This window comes from Symsagittifera roscoffensis, chromosome 3 (assembly GCF_963678635.1).
Source record: "Symsagittifera roscoffensis chromosome 3, txSymRosc1.1, whole genome shotgun sequence".
NCBI classification, from domain to species: Eukaryota; Metazoa; Xenacoelomorpha; order Acoela; family Convolutidae; genus Symsagittifera; species Symsagittifera roscoffensis.
In genome coordinates this window covers 53,428,406-53,450,345 of record NC_087064.1, presented here as the reverse complement: position 1 = coordinate 53,450,345, position 21,940 = coordinate 53,428,406, and the positions used below count along the sequence as shown (strand labels likewise).

At 38.9% G+C, this 21,940-nt stretch overlaps 2 protein-coding genes across 2 annotated transcripts in view; one reads left to right on the top strand and one right to left on the bottom strand.

Annotated features, from left to right (window-relative positions):
• The window catches only part of LOC134842939 (flap endonuclease 1-like), a 323,491-nt gene that overhangs the window by 260,960 nt on the left and 40,591 nt on the right, over window positions 1-21,940 (bottom strand). The window lies entirely within an intron of this gene.
• Window positions 1-21,940, top strand: part of LOC134841166 (dynein axonemal heavy chain 5-like) — a 57,755-nt gene that overhangs the window by 19,555 nt on the left and 16,260 nt on the right. Inside the window, exons 16-38 of the mRNA XM_063856969.1 lie at window positions 972-1,007; window positions 1,477-1,659; window positions 1,919-2,281; window positions 2,506-2,680; window positions 2,994-3,419; window positions 3,755-4,011; window positions 4,710-5,815; window positions 6,138-6,378; window positions 6,795-6,994; window positions 7,188-7,953; window positions 8,186-8,357; window positions 8,860-9,007; window positions 10,510-12,256; window positions 12,696-12,828; window positions 13,565-13,806; window positions 16,105-16,333; window positions 16,616-16,923; window positions 17,299-17,392; window positions 18,626-18,774; window positions 19,131-19,285; window positions 19,824-19,977; window positions 20,868-21,032; window positions 21,378-21,666. Of these exons, the coding sequence (XP_063713039.1) occupies window positions 972-1,007; window positions 1,477-1,659; window positions 1,919-2,281; window positions 2,506-2,680; window positions 2,994-3,419; window positions 3,755-4,011; window positions 4,710-5,815; window positions 6,138-6,378; window positions 6,795-6,994; window positions 7,188-7,953; window positions 8,186-8,357; window positions 8,860-9,007; window positions 10,510-12,256; window positions 12,696-12,828; window positions 13,565-13,806; window positions 16,105-16,333; window positions 16,616-16,923; window positions 17,299-17,392; window positions 18,626-18,774; window positions 19,131-19,285; window positions 19,824-19,977; window positions 20,868-21,032; window positions 21,378-21,666 (7,738 nt within the window). The remainder of the gene's footprint in view (window positions 1-971; window positions 1,008-1,476; window positions 1,660-1,918; window positions 2,282-2,505; window positions 2,681-2,993; window positions 3,420-3,754; window positions 4,012-4,709; window positions 5,816-6,137; window positions 6,379-6,794; window positions 6,995-7,187; window positions 7,954-8,185; window positions 8,358-8,859; window positions 9,008-10,509; window positions 12,257-12,695; window positions 12,829-13,564; window positions 13,807-16,104; window positions 16,334-16,615; window positions 16,924-17,298; window positions 17,393-18,625; window positions 18,775-19,130; window positions 19,286-19,823; window positions 19,978-20,867; window positions 21,033-21,377; window positions 21,667-21,940) is intronic.

The following is a 21,940-nucleotide window of genomic DNA, read 5'->3' as shown; positions in this document are numbered from 1 at the left end:
AGCATTTGAGTAGAATTAAATTGACCAATTAAGGTTGGCCTCAATTCGATTGAGAACGATTATGAGTGTGGATATTTAGTCACGCATAATGTTTTTTGCGTTTTGAAATTATCAAACTATCATTCAAGCAGCAAAGTCAGCCTCATTTTTGTCTCGTGCAAGCATACTCGCTGGGCAATCCAAAAATTTTTGGATCGATACCCAATAAATGCGCTTTATTAAAGCGCCTTTTTGCTGCCTGAGATCTCAGATTAAGTAAATCGCTGCCAGCTGTTTAGAAATCGGTCTGAATAAAAAAAACTACCCCAGGCATACATGTTCCTCTTTTTCTTTGAAAGTAGGATAAAAAACCTTGTCATAATTTAATGAAGGTTTGCATGGTGATTTAGTTATATATTCTGAAAACAAATGTTCTTATTTCTACAGAAAAAATTACGCAGGAGATCGGAAAAAAATTCCAAAAAAGATTCGACTTCTAGTTCAACAAAGGTTTTTTAAACTACATTTACGCTGTTATTGCCTAATTTGACGCTAAGTTCAGCTTATAATTACTAAGATAGATAACGCCTAAAATTTGGAAGAAAACATGAAATAATTTTTTGAAAATTACCGTGGTCGGAACATTATTAATTACTGTGGTCGGAACATTCTGTAATACTTGCCCAGCCACCGGCTAACATTGTTTTTTACGCATTACTGTTTAATTTTCTATTGCAAATTTATTCTTTTGCACACTTAATACTGTTTTGCACCTTATTAACCTGTAATGTTGCACAATAATAACTTTTCGTTTCAGCTCAGTATGGTGATTCGTATTTAAAATTACTTTGTAATTGCTACTTGCCGTTAATTGCTCATTGAACATTTTTCTTTACCCAATTATTTCAAAACTTTTTTTATGTTTCTTGCACTTCATTTCTAGCATATTAACTGAATTGTCTAACGTAACTATTACAAAGATATTTGATCAGGTTTTGCGAGACAATTCTGCTATGAATGTTGGGGCTGTAAGTCTATCGATTGAATGCGTCGCTTCATTTCGCTTCATCGCAGATATCAAGTGTTCTGAAGGCATTTATGATGTTTCCAAGTCTCATTGAGTCAGTCATCTTTTAGATGTAGTTTGTTTAAAATCGAGCTGCTTTTAAATTGGGATGTTTTGATTGATTTTAGTTCAAACAATTAAATAGTAAACAAACTACGCACACAAAAGTTAGTTGTCGTTTTTTGTAGCTGAAATTTTATTTGATCCAGCCTTTTTTTGATGTATCAAAGTGGTTTGAGTTATTGTTTTTTATGTTTTATGCGGATAAACCAATTTGAATCATCGTTTTTAAAAAAAATTATAATATTTCAAAAATTTTAAGGCAGCTCGATGTCAATAACATTTATGCATCACTTAAGATCATGACATGATCGAAGTAATTTCTCATTTTAAGTCATTCAGTTTTTTGGGCTGAACATTTGAGATTTCAGACTGCCCGTTCTCTGAACCTGCTCGAGAAGTTCGAGAGAATCACCCTCCCAGCAGATGTGAAACTGGACCTGCACGATAAGTATCAACTGGTCTTCTTCAAGTATGGAAAGGACGTTGACCTCTGTCGCAAGACTTACATGAAACAGAAGGTGGACCCTCCCATGCCCAGGAACTACCCTCCGGTAAGTTGGTGAAAATATAGAAACACATTTTTTTCCTAGTTTCAGAATAATAAGTATCAAAAAGAACGTAAAAGACAGCCGACTATGCTTGTAAATTTAATTAGCTATTTGAAAAATACGTGCTTTTTGTGCTTTTAGAAAGAAAGAAAAAATCGAAATTATTTGCCCTTTCCCTACTGGTCAATTTTTTTCCGAGTTGAAGTAAAATTTGGTTGATAACATATTCTACATTAAAAAAATGAATTGAATTGTTTTGCAGATCTCCGGCAAAATCTACTGGTCGCGTCAACTGCTGCGCAAAATTGACGAGCCAATGCAGATTTTCAAAACGAAACAAGAGCTTCTGAAGTCAAACGAAGCGAAGAAAATAGTGAAAAACTACAACCGAATGGTGTCTGCTCTTCTCGAATTCGAACTGATGTATCATCGCACATGGTTCAAAGCAGTTGAAATAGCGAGATCAGGAATGAACTCTTCGCTTTTGATTCGACACCCTGAGACGAATAAGTTCGTGCTGAACTTCGACAACCAGATCTACGAGTTGATAGACGAAGCTAAAAACTTTATTAAACTGGAATTGGAGATACCAGAAGCGGCAAGAAACATGATGAACAATGAAGAGGTATCAAAATTTGAGCTCAATCAGCTCAGCTTTGAAAAATTTTGTTGTTCCTCGTATACCAAATTTGAGACTCTGTTCAGATTTTATGGCTTTGCCCCCTTCTTTTAAATGGTGGTGTGCTCATTTTGTCTAGGCATCAGTTTTGATTAATATGAGTTGCACTTTTGTCAAACAGTCACTTTTTAGGGATATCTCAACTATTCTAACAACTTTTGTTTTCTCAGGTGATCAAAGGTATCAACAGGAACGTGTCGTCGGCAGTGAAGAGGTACTACAAGGTGGTCAAGTCTATTCCTCAGCTGCTGGTGCCTCTGATGAAGCCCTTCTGTGACAAAGTGGAGGCTGTGATGGAACGAGGAGTGGTCAAACTATCCTGGAACTCTGCCAGTCTCGGAACTTGTAAGCGGAAATATCTCCTTGAAATGGAAACCAGCGGTTTCACGCCTGATTATACCATCTTCAATTAATTACATTTCTGACAAAATGAGTTTTAGTCATTTTCTTATTGGTAGGCGTTAAAAAAATTAGTTTTTAGCTAATGTTAAGCGATTATAAAAATATTGAAATATGCGGTTAAGAAGCTATAAATGTAAATGATTTGTAATGGCGTTCCTCGAAAAATATAAACAGTCTCATTTTTAGATAACGTTAGCATTTATCTCACGTATACTCAAAATTTGATGAAGTAATTTTACCTTCTTTTTGCCTGCAGACATTGAAGACTGTGAGCATGAGATCAACGAACTGGAAGTCCTGACCAAACACGTCTCGGATATCCTCGAGTGCCGAATTGAAGCCACTCTTCACGAGATGGAACGAACTGCCCTCTGCGAAGTGCCCGAGCACGACACTATGACCCCCAAAGACTTCCTTGATCTAACTGAGCTGACATGCGGGAAGGCCTTCGAGTCTCTTAAAAACCAGAGTCTGAAAGTGGAGGCTTCGGTTGACGAACTGATTGAAACTCTGAAGTCTCAACTGTGGGATGATTCCCTGAAAGTGGGATTGGATCAGGAGCATTACCCGTGCTCGAACCCAGAAGGAAAGCACAAGACTAGATGTCAGGAGTGTCTTTCTTGCTCGTTCTACAACACGCTGAACACTTTCTCCCAGAGAAACACCGAGTCACTGATTAAGTGTAAGTGGTGCATGGGTCGATAGGGTCATTAAGATTATCAGCTTTAAATAAAAAACATCTTTAAAAAAATCAACAACTTGAAGACGGTTTTCTTGCAAAATTTATGCTTTCGAAAGCGCGGTATGATTGATAAAAATTGTATTCAATGGATATAACTGCATCAATTTAATAGATCGTGTACTTTAAAAAACAATCAGATTAATGGCGTTTTTCTAGAAATTGTTGTCTTTAAATTGCCGAGAGTCATTATTCCGACTAGCTGATTAGTTCTTGGGAGTCTTGTGCAAGCGTTTGGTTCAGTTATTGCTGGCTTAATTGTTTAATTCCAAATACAGGCACCAAGTTGTCCCTGGACATGATCCGAAGACGTCTGCAAGTGTCCAGTGTTTACGGCAAGAACAAGGACTCGGACGAGTCCAAAGTGCCTCTCTTCAAGACTGACATCGTCCTGGCCATCCCTCTTATCCAGATCAAACCCAGTCTGGAGAACATCCAGAAGTATCTGACGGACTCCGTGCAGGTGATCTTGAAGATGACAACTGAGTTCCCGACTTGGAGACACTCTAAAGTCCAGCAGCAACAGCAACAGAAGGTAAAAACAATTTGTTTGTTTGTTTTTTCAGACGAGAGACCTTGATGAAATGATCTTTGTTATTTGACCAATAGAAAAGCTAATTATAAATCAAAGCAAAATATACTTCAATAAAATATACATTTTCAAAAAAATTTGCACGAGGATATATAACAAGCACATTCTTAAGAAACTATTTTCCTACTTGCTCTTGCATATGTCCTTGCATCATGCTTACTGCTTAGGCTCGCGTGCGGTGATAGTACAGTGAATAGATAAACATCATTTCTATCGATCGATCATCAAGGCCTCTTGGTCATTTTCACCATGCATTCTGATCATTAACTTTTGAGTTAAATATTCATGTTGATTTACTATGCAGGAAGCGCTAGTAGAGCGGCAAGGAGCTACTAGCGTCAACAAGGCAAGATTCACGCTTCGTACTTGACTTAAATCATGACCTTGTCGCTAGCTTAGACCAAATTCGCAGTTGTAAATGCATTCGACGAATCGTCAAACACAATTAACATATCTTCACTTTGTGTCAGTCTCATCTATAACAAACTGAAAAAATTCAAATATTCATAAAGTTTCGAGTTTCCATGAAATTATCATTAGAGGTGAACATTTTTGGAAAATTTTTTTGAAAGAATAATCTTCGCTAGTTGCCTTGTAGAAAAGAAATGAAATTTTGATTTCAATGTTTTAATTTTTTTAAGGAATGGGAGATGCAACAAGATCAGAACAAAGACGACAAAGTTGTGCAACAATTCACAGTGAAGCCGCTGCACAAAATCATTTCCGATCACAAAGACGTGATCAAGGTTGTGATTCCCCTCCAATCTGTCATTTCCTCCAACAAAGTGGAGGTGGACGAACAACTCAAGGAGTTCGACAGATTCTCCGAGCTGTGGAAGGAAGATCCTGCTGACAAGGTCAAGGAGTTCCAGGAAAGCGAACCATTGATGTCGGACTACGGCATCCAGATCAGGAAATACCAGAACTTGGAGAACGATATAAATGCATTACAACCTGCGTACCAAGTGGGCTCTCTGCTTCTCATCACCGAACCATTGCAGATGTCTCTGATCCAGGAAACGCGAAACTGGAAGTGGGCTTACGGAAAAGCACTTAATGAGGTTGGATCCACGAAGATGCAAGAGATCTTTGATTTCATCGAGGTTCTCAACAAGAAAATGTCGAGGCCTATCAAAGATCTCGACGATATTCGAACTGCTATGGCCGCTCTGATGGAGATGCGAGAGCGATTCATATCAATTGAGATGACAATTGCGCCTATTGAAGAAGCTTATCATATTTTGAACAGGTTTGAACTTGTCTTCAATGACGGAAACGCAGAGCGAGTGGACAGCTTGACGTACGCCTGGAAGAAGCTGATCACTCAAGCTAAAGAGAACCAAGACAACCTTCTTGAGGTGCAGCCAGGCTTCAAAGGCGGGCTCTTGGACGGAATCAGTCAGTTCAAAAATGACCTTGGAAGCTTTGATGATGAATATGGTAGTAAGGGTCCGATGGAGGAAGGAATTAAACCGAGAGAGGCGTCGGACCGACTTGTCGTGTTCCAGGCGAAGTTCGACGAACTGTGGCGGAAGTACCAGTCATATTCTGGTGGCGAGGAACTGTTCGGATTGAGTGTGACAGACTACCCTAATCTACAGAAAACGAAGAAGGAATTGAACCTTCTGCAGAAACTGTACTCGCTGTACAATGACGTCATTGACACTGTGAATGGCTACTATGACATCCCGTGGACCGATGTGGACATCGAGAAGATCAACCAGGAACTGACTGACTTCCAAAATAAGTAAGTGATTCCAACTTTTGAAGGATGAGTTGCATGGTTTTGATGAGCTCGACATGACCTCGGCAAGACACTTCTAACCTTGATCTATGGAATTTTACGTGAAAAAAATTGTCACAGATGTCTTATATATATTTAGCATATGGAAAATTTTTAATGCCCCAATGGGAAAAGTACTGATTAGAGATGTGAAATAATCAAAAATTTTATTAGATAGCTTCACTTTTATTTTACCCGTTTAGATAACAACAGTGCTACGCCAAAATTAGTTGTGTAATGATATCATTGCTTGCTGACGAGTAGATTTAAATGAACTTCTTCGCAGGTGTCGAAAACTGCCGAAAGCGTTGAAAGACTGGCAAGCATTTGAGGAGTTAAAGAAAACGATTGACGACTTCAACGAGACTTGTCCTCTGCTGGAGATGATGGCCAACAAGTCCATGAAAACGAGGCATTGGGACAGAATCGCCACTCTCACTGGCCATACATTCGAGATAGAGAGCGAGAACTTCCTGCTGAAAAACATCATGGAGGCCCCTCTCCTACAGTACAAAGAAGACATCGAGGTCGGATACCTTTGTAATCTTAGATCCATTCGGATAGAATATTATAGTTGATTTGAAAAGTTGTTTAGAAGGATGTAAGGTTAGTTGGGAAATCTAAAACGCAATTTTTTTTTGAAGAAAAGTTATCCGGCTTCAATATACAGACGTTGATATCGTAAATGTGATGATTTTTTGTCCAAACATTCCAGGCCCAGTTTTTGCTTGAGAAGATTCAACGTCAAGGTAGCGAGTCAAACTCTACTTGATCCCAAGGTCGGTGCCAAAACAAAAGTTTCCACAATAGAAACCAAGTTAATTGCCAGGAATTGATAATAATGCTGCTGCATAAAAAATGGAGACGAAAACATATTGTCATCAGGAGCTGTTCGGGAGCTAACATCTTATTGAGTATCTTTATCTCTGTCTTTTCTCTTTAGGACATCTGCATAGCGGCTGTGAAAGAGAAGGACATCGAGGCTAAACTGAAGCAGGTGGTGAGTGATTGGAGTGTGCAGAGCTTCTCCTTCTCCAACTTCAAGACCAGAGGAGAACTGCTTCTCAAGGGACAGGAGACGAGTGAGATAGTGGCACTCATGGAAGACTCACTCATGATACTCGGATCTCTCATGAGCAACAGGTCAGTGTTCACTTCAGTTGTACTCTATGTTCTCTATTGATAGTGTACATTTCGAGCGATTGAAATTTGAGGCTTTTTTGATCAGCAAATCTTAGAGCCAGAATAATTCTCATTGCGAAAACTATTTGTTGAGTTTGAGGAACACTAGAAAGCATAGCAAAACTTTTATCTAAGATATTTGTGTTGTTTTCAGATACAACGCACCATTCAAAGCTGACATTCAGAAATGGGTGCAGAAGTTATCTACTACCACCGAGATCATTGAGAATTGGATGACAGTGCAGAACTTGTGGGTATACTTGGAGGCTGTATTCGTGGGCGGAGACATCGCCAAGCAACTTCCCCAGGAGGCCAAGCGGTTCTCAAACATTGACAAATCCTGGGTTAAAATCATGACTCATGCTCACGAGAACCCTAATGTGGTCACATGTTGTGTCGGAGATGACATGCTTGGTCAGCTTCTTCCCCATCTTCTGGAACAACTCGAATTGTGTCAGAAGTCTTTGACAGGATACCTGGAAAAGAAACGTCTGATCTTCCCCCGATTCTTCTTCGTCTCGGATCCGAGTCTGCTCGAGATCCTCGGACAGGCAAGTGACTCGCACACTATCCAAGCGCACTTGCTGAACATTTTCGATAACTTGGCGACTGTGACATTCCATGACAAAGAGTATGACAAAATGGTGGCGTTCAACTCATCCGAAGGCGAGAGCATCGATTTCGAAAGGCCTGTTATGGCTCAAGGAAACGTCGAGATCTGGCTTGGAACTGTCTTGACTGAGCAGCAAAAGTCGCTTCATAGTGTGATTCGAAGAGCGAATGTGGCGTTGGGAGATACTGGATTTAAGATGATTGAGTTCCAGAACCAGTTTGCAGCCCAAGTGGGTCTTCTGGCTTTGCAGATCATCTGGACTAGAGACTCGGAAGTCGCGTTGCAAAATGCAAAAACGGATCGAAAAGTGAGATAATATTCCAATTTTACTGGTGGTGAGAAGTGGTGTTTTTGTTTCGTTTTTTGAAGCTCAAATATATTCTCTGTTTTGGTATTTCCTGTTAAGTTTTTGAATTATAACTTTCATGTATCAGTTTGAAATAAACAAATATTTCAATTTGAATCGATTGTGCGATAGTTTCGCGTGATGGTTTTGTAATGAAGTTACAGATGAATTGAAACATACTTTTTGCTGTTAGATCATGGCTAACACTAACCAGATGTTCTTGGAAATCTTGAACGAGTTGATCGACCAGACTACTCATGAGTTGACTAAGATGGAGAGGACGAAGTTTGAGACCCTCATTACCATTCATGTGCATCAGAAGGACATCTTTGACGACCTTGTCAGACTCAACATCAAGTCACCAGGTGGGTTAAGGTTTATTTTAAGACCATTTATCCATGGGGGAAAGGACCAACACAAGAGCTGTACAGCTCATCACGGCGAACCGCTGTTGTGCCCCTGTTTAAGAACTACATGCAATTTTTTTGGTTATTTTTCTGGGCTGGGTACTGTTGCTTCACCCTCAAGCAACGAGCACGGATCATGGTGGGCCTCGAACATCCGACCTTTCGATTGAGAGGCGGAGACGTAACCACTTCACCACCGCTCCCCTAAAGGTTCATTTTGAAGTTTTAATGTAGGGATATGCCAACGCCCATTCTTATGGTTTGTCTGAACTATGGCCTCGCAATGAGATTCATATTCTATTATGTTTTCATGCGAAACTACCCCCTCCAGCCACTTTTCAAAAAGCTGTCATTCATCCTGGCCCCTGTTTTTTTCTGTTAGACCATATTAGTCATTATTATTTTTTAAAACGGGAATGGCTTTATTTCATTTAATATCAAACTTTTACGCTGCCTTTAGGTGACTTTGAGTGGCTGAAACAGAGTAGGTTCTACTTCAAGGAGGAGACGGACGAGTGTCTAGTATCCATCACAGACGTCAACTTCAACTACATGAATGAGTACCTCGGCTGCACAGACAGACTCGTAATCACCCCACTCACTGACAGGTGCGAGAGAAAAGATCGAAATGTTGATTGAGCTGTGAATAAAATTAAACGGACTTTGACCATTTCTAGGTCGACCAAATTGAGTTTCAGAGCTGTCAAAACACATGAAAGACTATTTAACTTTAAAAAAATGGGCGCATCTAAACATTCTCTACCCCCTCCCCCTTCCAACATCGAACAATTGAATTTTCTCCTCCGCAACCAACTAAAATACGAATTTAACACTTTAATGATAACTAGCCATTACTGACTGAATTTTTAATACTCTTCGCAAGGTATTGTCCTGAGCTCAAAAATATAAAGATATTTCACCTGTGGTCATTTTTCGTTAAGTTACGGGGGTTTATAGATCGCGATTGGGGACAGTTAAAGTGCGACAAGTTTCGTGCTGTTAACACGTGAGCGGCAATACAGTACTGACTTAAACTAACCGGACACAATGAACAAACAGTTGAAAATTCAAACTCGTTTTTTCTCAAATTGGGCCGAGATTAGACAACAAACAAAAAGAAAACAAAAAATGCTTAGAATTTCACCAGAATTAATATGATGCCTTTTTTTCCTCGAAACTGTTAACTAAACATTACCCCAAAAGTGGGTCATTTTTACTTTTTAATTAATCAAGAAAATAGCTGAAACTACCAAGTTAATTGATGAGAAAGTTATATCAAAAAAAGCCTCTTATACAGCTCAACATAGTTATAGGTAAAACTTCCAAAAATTTAAATATAACTTTTGAAACTTGTTTTCAAGTTAAGATTTTGATTTTTATATAATAAAAATGACTTTTTTCGGCTATCAACCAAAAGTATACTCTTTTGGAAGCTTTACCCTTTTAGACTTTGAGGCTTCTTTTGATATAACTTTCTCATCAATTAACCTGGTAGTTTCAGCGTTATTATTGATAATTTAAAAAAGCCAAAATTGCCCCACTTTTGGGGTAAAATTTTGGTTGAAAATTTCGAGAAAAAAAAATGCATTATATTAATTCTGGTGAAGATCAAAGCAACTTTTGTGTTCTTCTATTTTTGTCTAATCTTAACCCAATTTGAGAAAAACGCGTTTGAAATTTCAAACTTTGTTCGTATTGTCCCCGGACTGTGTGAGCGAAAATTAGCCCTGTATAAGTGGTCAAATATTTACTCACCTTGATTTATTTCTATTTATCTCAAAAATACTGCATTCTGATTGTTTGAAAATTCGCATCGCTCAACTCGCCAAAAAGTGCATTTACCAAGTGAATTTTATGCCCCCTAAATTAATTTTTGGGGGGGGATTGTTTACATAGTCTTTGAAGGTTCTGACTAAAAACTTGTGGATGTCGTGCAGATGTTCGTCCCTCCTCCATCTGGTCATAACTAAAGATTAAATTCCTGATACTTTGAGTTTTCATCGATATTTGATTGTGTTTGAATTTACATTACCCGGCCTAAATTACCATGATGTTGCTCTCGAAGTTTATTCGTTTCGTTGATCTAAAACTATTGATGATTGTTTTTAAGGTGTTACATTACCTTGGCGCAAGCCCTTGGTATGTCACTCGGAGGAGCTCCTGCTGGACCGGCTGGTACAGGAAAAACCGAGACCACCAAAGACATGGCTCGTTGTCTAGGCAAATACGTTGTCGTGTTCAACTGCTCCGATCAGATGGACTTCCGAGGTCTGGGTAGGATCTACAAGGGTCTGGCACAGTCTGGCTCCTGGGGATGCTTCGATGAGTTCAACCGAATTGACCTCCCCGTGTTGTCCGTCGCTGCTCAACAGATTTACGTGGTGCTGCAGTGTAAAAAGGAAAAGAAGACCCAATTCGTCTTCACTGATGGTGACATTGTGGACTGCGACCCAGAGTTTGGTCTCTTCATCACAATGAATCCGGGTTACGCCGGACGTCAGGAGTTGCCTGAGAATCTGAAGATTCAGTTCAGATCCGTCGCTATGATGGTACCGGACCGTATGATCATCATGCGTGTCAAACTGGCCAGCTGCGGTTTCCAGCAGAACATAATTCTGTCCCGAAAATTTTTCACACTGTACAAACTGTGCGAATTGCAACTAACTAAACAAGTCCATTACGATTTCGGTTTGAGAAACATTTTGTCAGTATTGCGTACTTTGGGTGGTGAGAAGCGTCTGAACCCCCAAGATGCTGAGAACATCACTGTGATGAGAGTTTTGCGAGATATGAACTTGTCTAAACTTGTAGACGAGGACGAACCGCTTTTCCTTTCGCTAATCGACGATCTGTTTCCTGGCATTGATCTGGATAAAAAAGGATACCCGGATATTGAAGGTGCGATTAAGAAGGAAATTGAGGAAGCTCAGTTGATTCACCATGCACCGTGGGTTCTGAAGCTGATCCAACTGTACGAAACCCAAAGAGTCCGTTGGGGAATGATGGCTCTCGGACCCTCGGGAGCAGGAAAGACTAAATGTATCCAGATGCTGATGAAAGCTATGACTGATTGTGGAGCCCCCCATAAGGAAATGAGAATGAACCCGAAAGCCATCACTGCGCCGCAGATGTTTGGACGCCTGGATGCCGCTACCAATGACTGGACTGATGGTATTTTCTCGACTCTCTGGCGCCGAACTCACAAAGTCAAGAAGAGTGACAATGTCTGGATTGTTCTGGACGGTCCAGTAGATGCTATCTGGATTGAAAATTTGAACTCTGTGTTGGACGATAACAAGACCTTGACCTTGGCGAACGGAGATCGAATTGTCATGGCTCCGAACTGCAAAGTGGTATTCGAACCACATAACATTGACAACGCTTCGCCGGCTACTGTGTCGAGAAACGGCATGGTATTCATGTCAAGTTCGATTCTCGATTGGGACCCGCTCGTCCGCGCATGGTGTCGCCGACAACCTAACGGAATCTCTGACACCGTTTACCAGCTGTACGAAAAAGTTTTCCCACAATTGTACACGTATATCAATCAGAACCTTGTGCCAAAAATGCCGCTTCTAGAAGCCATGTATGTCCGACAGAGTTTGGACATGATGGATGGGCTGCTGCCCAGCGAGGAAAATGCAAAGTTACCGTCAGATAAACATCTGGAGAGGCTGTTTGTCTTTGCAATCATGTGGTCTCTAGGAGCTGTTTTGGAGCTGGGAGACAGATCAAAAATGGAAGCCGAGTTAAGGAAAATGAAGGTGGTCGATTTGCCAAAAGCAGAGTTCGACGGCGATACTATATTTGAGTTTTTCGTAAATGAATCAGGAGATTGGGATCACTGGAGCAAAAAGGTACCTTGATTTTTTTCTTTTATAAACAAATAAAAAAATTAATTTTTTCATTTAGAAAAAAAACATACTGTATTCTAGCCCTATTTCATTTCATAAAGCATTTGACAATTAAGAAAATGAGATTGGTACCAGAATGTAATTTTGAAAACAGCCTTTTAAGTTATGTCATAAATCGAATACAGAGCAGAGTTTGTACGAGAGTTTCATATTTTTTGAACAGTAGTTCTGCATCAGCTTTCCCTAGTTGAACAACATCCTGCCTGGCTGTTAGTAAATCAATTTGAGGTAATTAATGCAGAAGTTTTTTTAGCCACCAGAAGTTCGGATATGAATTTAATTACGTCTTAAGCTCAATAATAGTTGGAAGGTGTTGTTTTTAAGATAATTTTCCATAAGATTTGACTACGTAGTGAGATTTCATTCGAAATTTTCTAATCAGGTACCCGACTTCGACTACCCGAAGGATTCGACTCCGGACTACTCTGGAATTTTGGTTCCTAACGTGGACAACATCCGGACGGACTTCCTGATCCAAGTGATCGCCAAACAGGAGAAGGGAGTGCTGCTTATCGGTCAGTTTTTTGTTTGATGCTCGAGATGGTAAAAACAAAAGAATCTAACAGAGTGTCCTACTTTAGACAATAGGAGTATTATGAATGCCTTCTGAAAATCTTTTGTGGAAATTTCTAGAGCGTGGTTGCCACTTTTCGCTTAAAATAAAGTCACATGAACAAGTCAAAAATGCCCTTCTTGCAGGGACAAATTTTTAATAATATTTTGAGATATCCATTTTTGGTGACGGACCCTAAAATTTTTCTAAAGGCGCCTTTGGCGCCAATATATAATATTTTAAGGGGGGAGCGCGCACCTAAAAAACGCGATTTTTTTGGTCAAAATTTTTCAAAAAGTGCCTAAAAATGCCTTTTTTGGCCTGTTTTTTCAAAATTTTGAATGCGGCGCTGAGTTTTTGGCCAAAACAGAGTCTTTGTAGTGCTTTGGGAGAGCTCGGTAAATCAATTTGGTCGACAAAATTTGGATCCGCCCCTGCCTTCTTGGATAATTTTGACCAAAAAATTAAAAAGCGTTTTTTCGGCGCGCGCTCCCCTTCAAACTTAGTATATATTGGCGCCATTTTTTGAAGCGTTTTCAAATCATCAGTTGATCATAACAAACATCAACTGATGATTTGAAAGCGCTTCAAAAAATGACTATTATTGTGCATGCAAGCTACATGTTCGCTTACATGAGAAAACATTTTTAAAATTGTTTATGATTGAGTGTAAAGTTCAATTGGTGCTTGATGTTCAGGTGAGCAGGGTACTGCGAAGACAGTGATGATCAAAGGCTTCTGTGGGCGATATGACGCCGAGTACCACCTGAGCAAGAGCATGAACTTCTCCTCGGCCACTGAGCCCATCATGTTCCAGAGGACTGTGGAGAGTTATGTGGACAAGAGAGTGGGTACTACTTATGGACCCCCGGCAAACAAGAAGATGACTGTGTTTGTGGATGACATCAACATGCCAGTCATCAACGACTGGGGAGACCAGGTGAGGAAGGGCATTGGTTTGTCTTAGCCGGTCTCCATTAGTTTGCGCGAGAATCAATGGGGGTAGTTTACATGGGGGTAGTTTAAAAACTATTTTTGTCTATTTATTTAAGGCCAGCCAATTCGAAATTTTTAAGCTTTGCTGAAACCCCAGATTAACCGTAAATGGGCAAATTTTCTGCCTATTTTGCCTGTTTTTTTTGTATGAAGCAGTACTTAACACCTTATGCTCACTGGGTGCAGTTTCAATATAGTATGGCATTATGGATAAATTATAGTTTCTAACAGATTTATTTCCCCTAGAAGGTACCTCTGAAAACCACTGGTTGTAGTATAATTAATAGTCGTGTAATGTGGGGAGAAATTATTTTTCTTGTGAAGATTGAATATCAGAGATCCTCTCGCTTTTTTGACTTAAGCATTCCCTAGTTCTCTAAATTTTTTCTAAAAGAGGTTTTCCCCTGTGGTTTTTATGAAGCAAAATTTGGGAAATTATTTAAGCCCAAAACAAATACAAAACTTTTTTTTTCGTTCATTGGTAACTTCATTTTTTGAGGCATCTTTACAGGACAAATCGAATGATTGCCTAGGTTTTTTCTACAATTAGTTTTGAAATTTTCCTGATTTTCTTTTCATGGCCATATTAAAAAAAAACAAGGATAGCCGGTTGCTGTGCATGTAGAACAGAATGTTCCGACCTCATTTATAAAAAAAATGCAAAACATTTTTTTTTGATTTTTTCTTCAATTTATTGTCGTTTCTTTGTGGGTAATGTGGTGAGAAAACTATACAAACGCGTATAAAATCAGCAATTTAAGTTAAGTTGACAACAGTTGTCATTGAAAAATGAAAAACAAACAAACACAAAGAAATTCAAAAAAATTATAATATTTGGCACTAAAATTTTTACGAAAACTTCGATTCCTAGGGAAGCGCTAAATGAAGCCTCTACAACTATTTTTTTTAATGAAATCAAATTTTTTCTTGTTCAATTGACCAATATCCATCAAATGTTACACTTAACGAACGTTACTCGATCGCGTGCGTTCCTCACTCGAAATTAGACCAAAAATCAAAAACTTTAAACGAGTTTTTTTTCGAAACTGAGAGATGATTTTTTTCAAACTTTTTAATGTCGTTTGAATCACGACTGGAAGGGCTCTCATATGATATATCGCTCGACCCTCTCCGATTGTTAATTTTTAAAAAAATTTTTAGAATAAGCCTGCTCGCTTGCTTTACTTGTTCGAAATAAGACTAAAACTCAAAAATTTCAAACCGGTTTTTCTCGCCACTGGGACAATTTTTGAACGTTTTTTTAATTTCGTTTGAGTCGCGACTGAAAGGGCTTCAATGTGATATATCACTCAACCCATTCCGATGATTATTTGTTGTACCTAATTTTGCGTGGAAAACAAAAGGAAACAAGACTGCTCGTATCAGCGCAAAGCCCTGAACGTTCCGACTGCTTTATAAGGTCTATGGTGCAGTAATAAAAAGAAAAAATTTAATGTAATAAAATAAAATGAAAAAAAATTCTTAATATGAGATTTTTTGTGAAAATCATCCCACTACACGCCATATAAAGTACAAAGTGATAGATTTTGCTCCTAGTAACAAATCAATTATGGCGACCAAGCTTCCTTCAACCAATTTGGAACGATTTCTTTGACGGATTAAATCTCCGCTTACGCGTTAATAGCGCGAATTATATCGCGCGTTCGTTTTTCCCAAATTGGCCAAAATGGCATTTTTTATACCTCCATAACTTCACGAAAAACGATCACAGGTAAAATATCTCTTCAAGCTTAAGCTCAGGACAACAATACCTTCTGAATGATTCCGTCAAAATTAGCCAGTTAAAAAGTCGAAGTTTGTCTGAAGAAAAAAACCTTGTCCGTTTCCCCGTGTGAATTAGTCTGAAAAACGGCAAATATCAGCTCGTCAGTTACGAAAGACAAAAAAAAGTCGACGTTTGTCTGAAGAAAAAACCCTACCCCGAGCACAAATATTGCGTTACTTTTGTTACGAAAGTCGGAACAATAAAACTCCAAGCATATAAAATTATTGGTCCAGTTTATTGAAAATGGGTTTGTTTAATCTAAAAAAGTCAATCATAAAAGATTCGTAAAATTGGAAGAGCTTTGAGGCCATATATTTTTTTAACTTCCGAACTCGAAAGTGGCAAGATTTTCGAAACAGCAATCATTTTTTGCGTGTCCTTGAGTTCATTGACACTATTCTTATTGTCCGTTGGCTCTGTTTATCGTAATTATTAGTTTTAATTTGTCTGTTCCAGATCACGAACGAAATTGTACGTCAGACTATGGAGAACAAGGGCTTCTACAATTTGGAGAAGCCGGGCGAGTTCACCAACATAGTGGACATCCAGTTCATGGCTGCCATGATCCACCCGGGAGGGGGTAGAAACGACATCCCCCAGAGACTGAAGAGACAGTTCAACGTCTTCAACTCCACTCTGCCCTCCAATGCATCTATCGACAAGATCTTCTCAACTATCGGAAAAGGTCACTAATGACTCTACCACTCATAAATTAAACGGGAAACTTTAGGCAGCTGAAGGCAAGCTAAACAACAAACCAAAAGCAGCTTAATTGGCTTCTACTAGTTTTTCCGGCAGATTTTTTGAATGACTTGCTCTAAATTATCAAAGAAATTTGATGATTTGATAACTTGTGTTCAGATTATTTGTTTTTACGTTCAGCGATTATTTTGATCTTTTTAATGCAAATTGATCCAAAGAAAACAGTTCATGAAAGCTTAACTGACTGTTTAATGCTATTTTTAAGGCCACTACGTCCCCGAGCGTGGCTTCTCAGTCGAAACACAGGAAATAGTCGGGAAGCTAGTACCCCTAACCCGAATCATCTGGCAGAAGACGAAGATAAAGATGTTGCCAACCCCAGCCAAGTTCCACTACATCTTCAACTTGAGAGATCTCTCCCGAATCTGGCAGGGAATGATCAACACCTCTTCAGATGTGGCCAATGACTCGAAGACCCTGGTGCAGCTGTACAAACACGAGTGCACTCGAGTTATTGCAGATCGGTTCATCAATTATGACGACATGAACTGGTTCGACAAATCTATCAAACAGGTGATTTATTTGCTCGCTTTTGGTAACATATACTGATTGGTTATAACACAATCACGCTGGAGGGCTTTAAGATTTGATTGCATGATTTCTTAACGGTCTTCTTACATGGAATCATTAAAAAATCTAATTGTTTTCTTGGAACACGGTGCAAAATTTCAAAAATATTTTAAGTAAAACGTTCATTTAGTTTAATCAATGAGCAAAAACGTTTAATTGCTTTTTGGAGTCCAAAAGTATGATACTCAAAAACTTGTTAATCTAAATTGAAGTTGTTTATTAGAGCACTAGTATAAGTTGCGAAGGTTTATTAGAACACTAGTATAAGTTGCGATCCGTAAATAGCGAACAGATTGATATAAACCAAGCTTGTTTCAGTTGGTGACTGACGAACTGGGCGCTGAGTACACCCAGTACATGGAAATGGAGCCCTACTTTGTCGACTTCCTCCGAGAAGCACCCGAGCCCACTGGTGAGTCATTGTTGCATAACACTCGTACACTCATTACATAATCAAGTGAACAACCTTGGCTGATTATCGAGCTCTCAAGAACTGAATTGCACTCAGTTTCGAACTTATGTAAAACGCAAGTTGTAGAATCGCGATAAAAAAATATGAATTATGAGATCAAAATTGAGTAATTGAAACGTGGGAGTTTTTTCAACCAATCGCAGGCGAGGATGGTGAGAAGCAAGCGAGAAGCAGCCGTAAGTTTAACGGTAATTGTAATCAAGATGGCATTTTTTAAAGTTATATCATTCTTTTGTTATCGGGTTCATTTTCCTCAAACGTTGATCGATCCAATAAATCTACCTCGCAAATAGTTCACTAAGCAGCAAAAGCGGCAGCAGGTTCAAAGCGAGGTCAAGAACTTCCGCTGATTCAAACTACAGAAACATCAAAAATTATCAGCTTTTTAAAAATCTATTGCAAAAAGGGTGAATTCGTTACCTGATACAAAATCCGCATATACTTTATGCTTTACTATGAGATTTGAGAATACTGTGAGATTTGAATAAACGGAAGTTTGGGCGGACTCTGTCTCAAAAACTAGCTTTCAAATGTCAGCAAGTTGAGCGTGTCATATTCATGTTATGATACTTAAAATTATATCTATAATCTTTCGCGATGCTGGCGTTGCGGCGCTAAAATTTCATTTAATTATCACTTGCAAGAAATTTAACGTTTATTTGTTTAAGATAAAATTGAGATTTTAAACTGTACAAAAATTGGGTGTTCTGTCAGTGCGTTGAAATTATTCAGAAGTATCAGTGCCAGGTAACAAAATCAATCAAGACAATTGCATTTTTTGTTGATTATTTCAGCTTTAACCTGCAAACTAAGTCCATTTTTTGTTTAGCACATGCCCAATTCTCTTTCAGCTCATTCACTCATCAGCCGCATTAATTTACCTTTTAGACCACTTAAATGTGAGCAGTTACAGCTCACTTTTGTCATGTGTTAAGCTCAACGGGGGAATCTTTCATGCATTAAGAACCGAATGCCCAAAATTGTATTAGCCAATCATAATTCAGCATTCAAAGATTCGGATGAAAGAATTGGTCAATTTTAGGCAGTTTAAAGGAAGTTGTTTGGAGAGAAATTCGCTCATTCGATCCTTCTTGCATGGGAATAGACCTCAATTTCAACTTTTTCTCGGGTTTCTAGAATATTTTGCATGATGTAATGATATGATGATTGCAGGAGAGGAGGCTGAGGACGCCGTGTTCGATGCCCCTAAAGTGTATGAGCCGATTGTGAGTTTCGACCAGCTGAAGAGTAAGCTGCAGGAGTTCCAGGTGCAGTACAACGAGGCAGTCAGAGGAGGCGTCATGGACCTCGTATTCTTCAAGGTATGGTCTCAATGAAGAAAAAGACGTTTACTCATTGAAGTTATGCACTTCAATCATATGATTTATGATTTCAGTTGGGCCCTTTAATTTAACCCCCATCCAAAATATGTTGCTTTTCTTTGAAAGATGATTGTAAGTTTTCGAGTATCGACAAAATGCATTGTTAAATAAAACGAAAGTTTAGAAATGAGGTTTCCATTTCATTGAACAACTTTCTACGTCGTTTTCAGAAAATGTATTGTTTTAATAAAAAAACGTGGATTAACAGCAAGGTAACGGAAAGCTCGAAGTTATATGGATATAACAGGTATCAAGTATTTTTGACAAACAATAATTTAACTGTATTCTTTGTTTAGGACTGCATGTGCCACTTGACCAAGATCTCGCGCATCATTCGAACCCCCAGAGGAAATGCCCTGCTAGTGGGAGTGGGTGGATCGGGCAAACAGAGTCTCACTCGACTGGCCTCATTCATCGCCGGATACAAGAGCTTCCAAATCACACTCACACGGTAAATAATATACTTCTAAAATATATCTGCATATTTTTATTTTCATTTTTTCCAAAAAAATTTGAACGAATGATTTTCTCTGAGTGAAACATTTAAAGAGCGTTTAGGAGGGTGTTTTGCTTAAGCGTAAAAGCTTAAGCGTAAAAGATACATTTTTAAATTGTAAAAAAGAAATTGCCTCTTTTTCAATGCCTTTGGAAATGTTTTCCATGTCATCGTTTTGGTCGGCTTATGTATCGACTTTCGTCGACCTTATGTTCCTGTCACCCTATATAACTTGGGTCTATAATCAGACGTCGTTCGACCTATACGGTCGATCCATAATTCGACGAACTCAACCCGGGCATCTCGTCAATTTCATTAATTTTTGACTTTCGTCACAAAAAAGTGGCAGGTGCTGCTGAAATTTTGAAAGCGTTTTTTTTCTTCGTTTTGGTAATAGATTTTTTCAAAAGTCATATCGTTTCATATAACTTTTTATCTTTCATAACATATCATAACCTGTCATTTCATTACCTTGCCCTTCCCCGTGATTCAGATCGTACAACCAGAGCAATCTGATGGATGACCTGAAAGTGCTATACCGCATGGCAGGTAAAGACGGACTGGGAGTGACATTCATATTCACCGACAACGAGATCAAAGACGAGGGATTCCTAGAGTACATGAACAACGTGCTCGCATCAGGAGAAGTAATTTGATCACGTTTTCACCATGTTCAACCTAATTTTAAGGTTTTCTTTTTATTTTGATTACGAACTTATTGGGTGATGGGACCTCTCTGTTGACCAAAATAGATCGATATTATTCAGGCTCAAATACTGATGAAAATTCTTTCATTCATCCCGACAGGCTAGTTCAGATCCACAATCACAAACTTCGCTACGTACACTTTTTTCACCTCTTCATCGTATCATATCAAAATTATCATTACTCTGTTGAATTAATTAAACATTTGAAAGGCTAGCATTTGAAACTCGTCAATAGGTTTTTTTTCGAAAATTTCCTTTTGAAATACGGGCCATATATGCACATGCAGCCAGTACGCAGCTGCTAACCTGATGCAAGACCTGCAGACTCTCTACCGCTCTGCGGGGCTAGATGGGAAGGGAACTGTGTTCGTGTTCACAGACAACGAAATCAAAGAGGAGAATTTCCTCGAGTACATGAACAACGTACTCAGCTCAGGCGAAGTAAACAGAACAACATCAACAGCAGCAGCAGAAAAAAAAATCCAACCAACAAAATCATAACCAAATCAACAAAAGTCTCCAAAAAGCATAGCATGTAGCCTAAGTCTCCGATTACCTAAACAACTCAGATTGAAAGAAGCGGCTTGAAAAATTTTTTGTGAAATGTGTCTGACTTAAAAACAGATATATAACATCCAATACAAATATCTTTTGAAAAATTAATTGTTTTTACCAGATTACCAGGGATCGATTTGAGCTGTTTAACTTTTCCATGGCGTAACATTACCCGCTGCTAGTAGTATCAAAGGTCATATTGTCACAGCAATGTGTCAATTTTAGTCTCAATCGAAATAATTGTTATTAGTCTGTTAAATAATTGACTGTTTCAGGTGTCAAATCTGTTCGCGAGGGATGAGTTGGACGAGATCACGGGTGAGCTAATCCCAGTGATGAAAAAGGAGTACCCGAGGAGACCCCCGACCATCGAGAACCTCTACGACTACTTCCTAACAAGAGTCAAAAACAACCTTCACGTCGTTCTCTGCTTCTCTCCTGTAAGTTGATACCAAGAAACGGAGTTCCCATCCTGATGGGACCATAATTGTTTGATTACGGCTAGTTGTTTTAGCCTTGTTCATCTCAGAATGTGAAAGTTCTTAAATTTCAAAAGGTTTTTTTATAATACTAGTTTTGATATGTATTTTGAAATGTTAAATATTTGATTTAGAAATCATGAACGCAAGTTCATAATGTCCTTAACTTTTCTTGTAGGTTGGCTTTTTTTACAGAATTTCAAGTTTTGTCTCACTCGTAAGTCTCGTTTTTGATTTTAGTTTTGATTCAGCTTCTACTTTAAAAGCAAGTCAGTTCTTTTCTAATTGCAAAGTGTGTCCGTTCAGGTGGGTGAGAAGTTCCGAAACCGTTCGCTCAAATTCCCCGGTCTTGTGTCTGGCTGTACGATGGACTGGTTCCACAAGTGGCCTCGGGAGGCACTGGTCGCAGTGTCGGGTCACTTCCTCTCGCCATTCGAGATAGTGGCCGCCGACAACGTCAAGTCGGCTCTGATCGCTGTGATGGGAGAGATCCACGACGGAGTGGCAGACATTTGTGTCGAGTACTTCAACAGATTCAGAAGGGAGACGCACGTGACCCCCAAGTCTTACTTGTCGTTCTTGGACGGCTACAAAGGTACAAAAACAGTTATTGTTTCGACCACTTAACGAAATGAAGGGAAAAAAGTATGGTGTAGGGTGTTTTTTTTTCACTCAATTTAGACTGCCACAAAAAAATTTCGTAGGGTCAAGTCTGGTATCGTATTTACTCGACACCAATTTTTTAATATATTTTTTAGAAAAAATCCCACTCGGAAAACTGACGAAATTAAACCGTTCAATGGATGAAAAAGAAATCCTACCTACATTTTTCCCGAGTTTTATTCTGGGATCACGTTACACTTCAAGAT